The sequence below is a fragment of the Chlorocebus sabaeus genome, chromosome 9 (assembly GCF_047675955.1).
Source record: "Chlorocebus sabaeus isolate Y175 chromosome 9, mChlSab1.0.hap1, whole genome shotgun sequence".
NCBI classification, from domain to species: domain Eukaryota; kingdom Metazoa; phylum Chordata; class Mammalia; order Primates; family Cercopithecidae; genus Chlorocebus; species Chlorocebus sabaeus.
In genome coordinates this window covers 99,075,535-99,083,354 of record NC_132912.1, presented here as the reverse complement: position 1 = coordinate 99,083,354, position 7,820 = coordinate 99,075,535, and the positions used below count along the sequence as shown (strand labels likewise).

At 42.6% G+C, this 7,820-nt stretch overlaps 1 protein-coding gene across 2 annotated transcripts in view; it reads right to left on the bottom strand.

Moving 5' to 3' along the window:
* Window positions 1–5,498: 5,498 nt before the first annotated feature.
* DNTT (DNA nucleotidylexotransferase) overlaps window positions 5,499–7,820 on the bottom strand; it is a 35,781-nt gene continuing 33,459 nt past the window's right edge. For both annotated transcript variants that reach the window (XM_007963703.3, XM_007963702.3), the window contains exon 11: window positions 5,499–5,930. In XM_007963703.3, coding sequence (XP_007961894.1) covers window positions 5,844–5,930 — 87 coding nt within the window. In that variant the 3' untranslated portion in view covers window positions 5,499–5,843. The remainder of the gene's footprint in view (window positions 5,931–7,820) is intronic.

Genomic DNA, 7,820 nt, shown 5'->3' with positions numbered 1-7,820 from the left:
GGGAAGGCCTGGGTCCAGGGCATCTTAGGTTCATCCACCAGCTCCGTGAGCCACACGGATATCCCAGAAAATATTCCTTTCTCACACAAGGCTTCTGATTGCTCAGAAACGTGCCCCTCTTCCCTGAATAACCAAGAACATGTTCTATAAACCCAATCTCTGCCACATGTCAACACCTGCCACACGACGAAGCCCCTTTTGAAACTAGTTTTGTGCCGAGTCTTCTGGATCTAATTACCTTAAACAAGCAGATTTAGCCATTTTTAAAGAGACGTGCCCAGTCATCCTGGTGCTTGTACTTTTCTTGCATGTCATGAAGGACCTTGGATTTACTGAGAACTCAGCCGTGGCCTTGGCTTTGATACTTACATGTGTCAGCCCTTGGGCCAATTGTTGATCATCCAGAGCCTCAGTTCTGTACTTGTGAAATGGAGACAGCAGTTCTCATCCCCCTAACCCATGGAGTGGTTGTGAAGCTGGATTGAAATATGCATGTGACTAAGCCATGTAGCTAAAAGTGAGGGATGACTTGTATTTTGGATCACTTATTTTAATTCTACTTATAATCCATGGCTTAGAATCTTTATTTAAACATTGTTTCTATTAAACTAGAAAGGTTCAGCATTTCTGTCATTTACTTCTGCTATGATACCCAAGAACTTATGTTGGAATGAAGTGAAAAGTAAAATGGTCATTCTTATGAACCTACAAAATGTTTGTGGCTTTTCTTTGTCTATATTAGAGAACACTGGCCCTGTCCTTGGAACCAAGATTATCCCAGGGATGTTCCCGATATTGGCACTTTCTCTGCCAGGCTAGAAGACGTTCAGTCTTTCATGGAGGGCAGCCCTGTGTGGTAAGCAAAATGATGAGACCCAAAGTCAGAAGCTCTGCTTCCCTAACCCAGGGCTGCTGGTAAGTTGAGAGTCACCTTAGGCAGGTTGCACGATGTGTGTGGATCTCATTTCCTCCTGTATCATCTGGTGTTTGAATTGGTCTGTCTCTAAAGTGACATCCATCCAGTCCAAACATTCTGCTTTGATTTTCCCCAAACCCTACAAAGCACTCCTTCTGCCTGCCTGTTCCTCACTCCCATCAGCACAGCCTTCTAAACCCTCTGTGATTCTTCTCAGTTCCTGACTGCTGGTGGAGAGAGATAGCTACTTATTTATTTTGCCAAGAAATAACAATTATTAGTTTTGCTTAAGGCATTTCTCCCTGCAACATTGCGATGTTAATTGAAGACAAAAAAGTGATAACTAATTTTTGAAAGATTGTGAAGTCATATAATCTTTGCACTCCCACCATCTTGATGAGAATTATTGCTTAATGCATGAATTGATTTAATAAATGTACTCTGGCTTCCTTCCAATGTCAGATAACCTGCCAGGTCCTAAGACAATGTTGGGGGCATAACGAAAATGCTAAACGTTTGTGGAAATGTTTCTCCACCCAATTGAATGTGAATCTCCATCCAAGGAAATAATCAGGAAAGCTTTTATACAGGTGCTTTGCCTCTAAGCTCGAAGACATAAAACTAGCTCTCTCAGGCTCAAATGTGATAAGAATCTATACTCTTTTTCTTTTTCCTTTACCTGAAGTTAGAGGAGAAGGAGAAATGGGCATAACACTTCAATCCTCTGAGAATTCCAAATGACTGAAAAGTCTGGTTATGTCAGGGCATACATTAAAGTGCTGTACCTCCGAGTAAAACTCAGAAAAAAACCTTCTCTCCTCCATCCTCTAGAGAGGCTACCTGAACTCCAACAAGTTAAGGGGTGAAAAATACTAAAACTGGACAGGTGAGACTGGGGAACATTTTGGAAGTTAGCTGAGTCTGTCCAGTAGGCTGTAGAACTATTTCTAAAATGGATGGGGGCCTCTGGAGGACAGGTTGAGTGTACCCTGGGGCTTGAAATCTGATTTGTAATGACAGAGACTCAATGTATCGTAGATTTTCATTTCCAGGCTAAAATGATTTGAAAGATTTGATTGTGAGCGAGAACAAACCATGTTAATAAAATTCTACCATAAATGTGACTGATTTTTTCATGAAGAGTCAAACAGTGATTACTGTTGACTCACCTGGCCAGGGATTACCCACTTACGAAAGCCAAGGTAAGGATATGGGTCTTCGTTTTGAGAGCTGGGGAAAGCCTAGCATTGTGTCCCAGCCCTTCTAGTTTCTCTGCCCCAACCACTTAGGCCTCCTCTCTGCCCTTCAGATGCCATGGTCTGTCCACAAACATAGACTTTCTCTCTGCAACTCAGACACGTGGGAACCTCCGGCTGCAAGAGCTTTGTCTCTGCTCATTTTATGCCATGGCCCTCCTGCCATGTGGGCCTTTTCTCTGACACCATGGTCCTTGCACCACATGGCCTTTGCACACGCTGTTAGTGAGATAGAGCTGGAAGTTCATGGAGGCCAAGGTGAATAGAATTTGCAGCATAGAGTACTGGAGACAGAGTTGCACAGAAACAGAGGAGACCCTTTGCTTATTCTATTGATCAGTATATGCATGTGAGAAAACTACCCAAGGCTGGAGAAAGAACCACACAAAGGGATTAGAGGGAACAATACTTTAAGCTCTAATGGGCCAGGCCTCTCAGTGGGAGGCCAGAAACAGTGCCTGTTCCCAAACAGCCAGAGTAGAAAACATCATAATTCACCAGGCATCAGGTAGAACACTGAGAAAAGTATTGCCTCAGTAGTGGGGAAGAATATTAACCCTGGATTAGACTATGTTAGTACTGCCTAACAAAGCTCAAAGCAAGATGAGGACACATTAAACTGTTTCCAAGTAAATTAACCACATCCTGGAACAAAATTTAAGAATATTAACAGGAATATAAAAATATCCAAGAAAAAATTCACAATGTTCACAATGTCTAGAATCCAATGTAAAATTACCAAGCTTGCAAAGAGGGAGGAACATGTGACCCATAATGAGGAGAATACTCAGTTAATAGAAACTGACTCGATATTGACACAGATAATATCATTAGTAGACAAGGACATTGAAACAGTTACACTATATTCCTTGTATTTAATAAGTCACAGGAAAAATTGAATATGTTAAATAGAAGCATGGAAGATAGTTTTAAAATCCTAACTCATAAATCTAAAGATGAAAACTATAATGTGTGAGATAAAATACTGGAGAGGATTAATGAAACTAGACATTGCAGAAGAAAAGATGAGTAAACATGAAGATACAGCAATAAAAACTACCCCAAATAAAACACAGATTTTAAAGACTGGGGAAAAAGTGAACAAATAGAGGATCGGTGATCCATGGCTTCTTACATATAGTTGCAATGTTTTTTTTTTTTTTGAGACGGAGTCTGGCTCTGTCACCCAGGCTGGAGTGCAGTTGCCGGATCTCAGCTCACTGCAAGCTCCGCCTCCCGGGTTTACGCCATTCTCCTGCCTACTAAAAAATACAAAAAACTAGCCGGGCATGGTGGCGGCGCCTGTAGTCCCAGCTACTCGGGAGGCTGAGGCAGTTGCAATGTTTTTAACAGACAATCGACTTCCTACTTTATCTGTTATACTGTGCTTGCCTCCAAGAGTTCTTCTGTCAGCCATCAGAGGGCGCTCTGCTCCCAAAGTAGGAGGCACTTGGGAAGGCTGAGTTCTGGTAACCAGGCACCACAATAATTGAAAAAAATTCTGGCCTACAGCAAAAAAAAAAAAAAAAAAAAAAAAAAGGTCCAGAACTGATAAAAATTCTGGCTTACAGAAAAAAAAAAAAAAAAAGAAAAACAAAGACATGCGCATTTGTGGAATCTCCAACAGGGCTTTTCAAATAAGGAAAGTAGCATTTAGAATCTGTGAGGTTCTCTGATGGGGGAACTCCTCCGGCATGGACCTCCTGGGGTTATTGTGTGGTGGGGACCTCCAGAAAACAGGGCTGGGGAGTTGCTCAGTGAAGGCGACAAGGCCACCTGCACATTTCCCAAATGTCAGCCACCCGCGTCCCTCTCTCTTCATTCTTGCCACACCCCCATTCCACTGGTAATATTTCCTAAATGATTTCCCTGACCTTGAGTCGCTTTTCTTATTTAAATAAGCCTACTCCAAAAAGGACGCTTTATATCACTACCATCAATAAGGAACCATTTTCGTAACACCTCTCAAACACAAACACCTTTCTAGAACATAAGCTTTATGCTTATAATCATACAGGCAGAGATTTTTGACAGTTTTGTTATCTTTTCTATGCCCTGTGTCTAGAAAAATGACTGACATAGTAAGCACTCATAAATATTTATCGATTATATCAGTATGAAAATATTAATCTACTTACTACCTAGAATAATCTTGAATATCATAACTGAGAAACACTGGACAGCAGAAAAGACTAGAATACTTTGTGGATTTTGGGATTTGAGGTCAGTGGGGGTGGCTGCTGTTCACCCTCTTGTTGTCCCCGGTATTTTTTTGCCATCAACTCAAGATGTGACACACACACACACACAACCTGAGGCCCTTTCAGTGTGTTAGTTTCAGCCTGGACTGTCTTTAGGTTCCAGAACGGGCAAAAGTTTTCACCTGCCACTTCACACCCATTAAGATAGCTATTACAAAACAGACAATGCAGAAGATAACAAGTGCTGAGGATGTGGAGAAATTGGAACGCTTGAGCACTGTTGGTTAAGAATGTAATATGGTGCAGTTGTTATAGAAAACAGTACAGTGGTTCCACAAAGAGTTAAACATAGTATAGAATAACCATTGAGTCTAGCAATTTTATTACTAGGTTCCTACCAAAAGGATTGAAAGCAGGGACTCAAACAGATACTTGTATGCCAAAGTTCATAGCAGCATTAGTCACAATAGCCAAAAGGTATTGTATCTCCCAACATTCTCTTCCCAGAGGGACTGGAAGGAAGGGAGAAGGGTCATCATAGGCCTCCCAGCTCTTCAGCAGGCTGAAGACACGGAAGCAGCTGGAACAGATGGCCTGTTAATTCCCTTCAAGGCAAAGGGTCCATGCCTCCTGGAGGAGGCAGGAGGAAAGAACAGGTCTGGAGCCCGGGAATTCCGAAATGTCCCTCAGCCAGGGCTCCCTCCCTTCCCTTGGGTACCCTCAGATGAAGAAGCCAAGAGAGATTGACTTCCTAAGAGAGACTAAGCCATAAGGTGTAGACAGAAGCTCCAAGATGGAAAAAAGAGGGAGATATTTCTTTGGTGGCTGAGGACATTGTCTTTCCTTCAGCATGATGGCAGGGAGAATACATCCTTTACGTGGTGTTGTGCTGGGATGCTTAGGGATCCAGCTGTACACAGGCACTGAGCCGAGCTGAGCCAGTCCAGAGGCAGCACCCCTCCTCCACAAGCTCCAGAAGGGACCCAAATCCCCTCTGGAATCTGCATCTTCTAAGTAAGCCTGTTTGTCCCCTTAAGAGAAACTGTAAGCTCTTTATTCTTCCGCTTGGTTACACTTGTGTTTTAAAATAGTTTATAATATTTGAGTGAAGAAAAACAGATTCCATCATCTTGTTTCCTTCTGCTTTTATTAGAGATAGACAGTATTTCAGCTACACTGTGAACAAAGTGGGCTTTGATGAGCTTCCCTGAATCAGCCACCAATGACAACATCGTTTCTCTTGAAAAATGCATTGTGAATTCTACGCAACGGTCATAAACATGGCCTATTAGAACCTTACCCATTACCAGTGGCGCCTTCCCATGTTTCCAAAGCTATATATTTCTAGTAGCGATCTGCATTTCAATAAGACCTAAATAACCCCGAACTTTCCTATGGCATCTTTTACTAATATGAAGCATAATTTATTTAACTTGAAAACAAAAGGGAAAAAAGGTTGACAACATTTTCCTAGGCATTTCTTTCCCATGGTTCAATATAATCCAATCCCAGATGCGCAAAAATTTCTTCTTCACTTTCTGCTTTGAGGAATATCCTCTGAAAACATAACAAGAAATATGTGCATTCAGATATTTTTCATAAGCACCATGGTGTGGACACAGTGAAAGTGTTACTTATAAAACTGCCTTGTCAGAATGAATTTAGCCCAAACAGGAGCCCTGCTTCTGAGTATAAAACGTCATTTTAAATGACTTTCCAAAATACGGTACTAAATGAATTAAGGTAAAATCATAACAGCTTTAACATATTCAGCAAAAGCCATTTGTATATTTTTTCCTATGGGCTGTAGCTCTGAACCACAGCTGTTTATTAGAACAACCTGATGGAGTTTAAAAGATAAACATTGAAGCTTGAGCCATACCCCAGTCCAACGAAATCAGAAGCTCAGGAGAGGTCTTGTAATCGATCTATTTGAACGCACTGGGTAATTCTAACATGTAGTCATAATTATGTACTGCTGGTAATTATAGGATATTTGTATGTGTTGGGTTTTCCTCTAGCTTTCCATGCTTGCCTCTAACCCCAGCAGGATCCCACCCTGTTATCTCTTTAAGACCAAGCAGCTCTTCTCCTCCGTCCCTTCTTGTACATAGCACAGTGCTAGGCACATAGAAGGTACTTGCTTACATTGAACTATTTAGAATGTATTCATTGGTAAGTGTTCCTTCATTGTACTATGTGAATCTGCCTTCACCCACATGCTTAGCATCCGAGGCTTTCCTGCCAGCATCCACAGCCCCCTCTTCTCTGAGCAGCACCTGGATTTTTCTATGGGAAACCGCTCCTCTTGACTCTCAGTCCAGGAGGGTTAGGTGGAGCTGCTCCCAATTCCAAGAAGAAGCACATGACCCAAGTCTGGCCAATCAGAGCCACAGTAATGGGTTCAGGGATCAGCGCATGACCCAGTCCTGGCCAATGAGCATCAGGTAGGATTCTTGGGGGAACTATTAGGAAACAGCCTCTTCTCTGTTGAAGTAACTGGAAGAGTGGGACTTATGGGAAAACCTGCCTGCGAATAAAGGCAATACTGAGGGAAGCCTGCCTGAGCACCCATATTCAGCTGCCCCTGAACCCTTAGATATTGTGGAGTATAACCCAAGTTCCCTTTTTCGTTTATGTCACTTTAGATTTGATTTCTGACACTTGTAACTGAGACAACTCTAACTGAGTACACCTCATTTAGACTACAAGCTCCTAGAGGGAAAGGACCATTACTTTTTTTTTTTTTTCTGACACAGAGTCTCACTCTGTTGCCCAGGCTGGAGTGCAGTGGTGTGATCTCGGCTCACTGCAGCCTCCGCCTCCCGCGTTCAAATGATTCTCCTGCCTCAGCCTCCCAAGTAGCTGGGATTACTGGTGCGAGCCGCCACACTTGATTATTTTTTGTATTTTTAGTAGAGATGAGGTTTCACCATGTTGGCTGATCTTGAACTCCTGACCTCAAGTGATCCACCCTCCTCGGCCTCCCAAAGTGCTGGGATTACAGACGTGAGCCACTGTGCCTGGCCAGTACCATTACTTCTAGTTATTTTGAGTTTTCTTTCCCCTGGAGCCTATTTTGGCATCCTTGATCACTGTAAGAAGTGTAGCCCTTAGTACTGTGTATTTAACAGTTGGATATTTAACTCTTCGTAACTTCTCCAGTCATCTATCGTTTTGCTGAGGGCTGAATTGGATCATGACCACAGTAAGACTAGCACGCCAAATGAGTGACATGGCTGGTGAGTGAGACTGGCTGGCTGCTCATTTACGTCTCAGGGCAGTTCCGTTGCTCTCTTTCTTGCAGCAGACTATTGTTAATGGCCTACATGGCCACTCAGAATGCCACTGCCCCCTGCATTTGAGGGGTACACAAGTAGTATTTGTGATTTCTGGGGATCCCTGGTTTACTTTGGAGTTACTCATTGCCAACACTAAGGACATACC